General features: G+C 29.6%; 1 protein-coding gene across 1 annotated transcript; it reads left to right on the top strand.

The window, feature by feature from the left end:
• Positions 1-970: 970 nt before the first annotated feature.
• On the top strand, positions 971-1,882 carry LOC119571503 (proteasome activator complex subunit 3-like). Its single transcript, XM_037918782.1, has 2 exons — positions 971-1,148; positions 1,666-1,882. Exons 1-2 carry the CDS (start codon positions 984-986, stop codon positions 1,855-1,857), a joined length of 357 nt encoding a protein of 118 aa, XP_037774710.1. The 5' UTR covers positions 971-983; the 3' UTR covers positions 1,858-1,882.
• Positions 1,883-2,133: the final 251 nt, after the last annotated feature.

Raw genomic sequence — 2,133 nt, 5'->3', positions numbered from 1 at the left:
TATTATTAAGATAGAATATATATATAATATATATATATATAATATATATATAAAAATTTATATAATATAAAATAAAATAATATAATAACCATAAAATATATATAGATTTAAAAATAATAAAATATTTTATAATTATAGATATATATATATATATATAATAAAATATAGATATAAATATAGATTATAATAAAAATAATATACATATAATATAATATATATATAAATTATATATATAAAATATATATTATATTATATAATATTTAAAACTAATCATATTATATAATCTATCTATCTCTATCTAATTATCACATCATAATCATCTATCTATCTAAACTATCTATCTAATTTTCTATCATCTATCTATCATCTATTATATATATTATATCTATATAATATATTATATATATAATATATATTATATTACACATGATGGTAACAGAAATCTCTTGAGCCAAACACTGGCCACAGGAGTGTGCTACTTGTAGCGGAATGTCCTGCTCCACGCATTCTCGTGTGTGTCTGCTTATACAGCTGTACCCTGCAGACCAAATAGGATGTTGTGACACTTGTACATGGAAAGGGTTGGCTCTTTATTATTTTGGACTTTCTGCAACATTAAATATGATCTTTGTATTTCCCAGTATTTCCCGAACTGCCAAATATGCTAGAAACTGATATGTACCACTTGGTACTTTGTTTCTATCCTGTAAAATGCAGTATGTATTGTATTAAATAATGATGGAAAATATTATGAATAAGAAATTTCTATCCAGCCATATAAGAATCTATTTGTCGCTTAACATTCACAATATTTTCTGTGAGATATGGCAGAGTGCAAACACTGTGTAGACTATATAATATTCTCACTGAAGCCATATTGGAACACCATATTGAATATTTGTGGTGTTATGATTCTATTGTTTTATTATGGTTTTAAATTTTTTCTCCACTAACCCTGTTTAAACTTTTCCTTTCAGCTTAAAATGTGGGTGTCATTCCTTATTCCCAAAATTGAGGATGGCAACAACTTTGGTGTTAGTATCCAGGAAGAGACCCTTGGAGAAATCCGGACAGTAGAGTCTGAGGCTGCAGCCTTTTTTGACCAAATCTCCCGATACTACATGACACGAGCTAAGCTGGTGTCAAAGGTATGTTCATCAAGACCACACTATTTTTTATACCCACCCTATTTTTATGTAGATCAAGAGTAAATTGCAAGACTTTCTCAAAGGTTTGTTGTATCCAATCTGATGAAAATCAGTGATTTTTCCTGTAAAATGTAAGGAGAGTCTGTTGATGTAAATTCAGCTTTGGCACCTGCCTCAGCATTGTACAAAATTTAGAAAAAAAATTTAATTGTGCTATTATGTAAGAAGTATCTTTCATACACCAATATACATTTCAGAATTTCAGAAGTTTTTATATGTACTGTGACTGTACCGCTAAGAATTAGAAACAATAATGTTCTGTGTTGTTTATATATTTCCTTTCAGTTTTTCTTGTACAAAATATATATTTATAATTTTTTTGGAATGTGAATTTTTAGACATTGAACCAAATTAAATTTATATGATTAGAATCTGTATGGTTATTAGTTTCAAAGAGATCAATTCTTAGATTTTTACTTTCAACAAGATTTGTGTAATTATTCCTATTATTTTGCAGGTAGCGAAATATCCACACATTGATGACTACCGACGAACTGTTGTGGAGTTGGATGAGAAAGAGTACCTGTCCTTACGCATCACTTTGTCAGAGATCAGGAATCACTATGCCACACTACATGACATGATTACAAAGAACATGGAGAAGATTAAGAAGCCGCGAAATGCTAATTCCATTGAAGCCATGTATTAGAAGTTAAAAGTATTCCTAAACTAGACTTGACTGTTTCATGTCCTGAAGTGGCTGTGTGTCACTGACTAACAATTGCAATGCTGCTCATTGTTGAGAATTGCTGTGTTGATGACATCTTAATTTTGGCCGCTCTGCTCTAGTTCGGTGGTACACATTTGTTGAAATTTCATTTAGCACATTTGGGTTACATTGTTTTCTTGTTTTGAAAAGGGAAAACATTCATATGTGGAGAACTCCTTGGGTCTTCAGATTGACTTTCTGAATAGTGTAGAGAAA

This window comes from Penaeus monodon, unplaced genomic scaffold, assembly GCF_015228065.2.
Source record: "Penaeus monodon isolate SGIC_2016 unplaced genomic scaffold, NSTDA_Pmon_1 PmonScaffold_6604, whole genome shotgun sequence".
Taxonomy (NCBI): domain Eukaryota; kingdom Metazoa; phylum Arthropoda; class Malacostraca; order Decapoda; family Penaeidae; genus Penaeus; species Penaeus monodon.
This window is presented reverse-complemented; position numbering and strand designations above follow the sequence as displayed.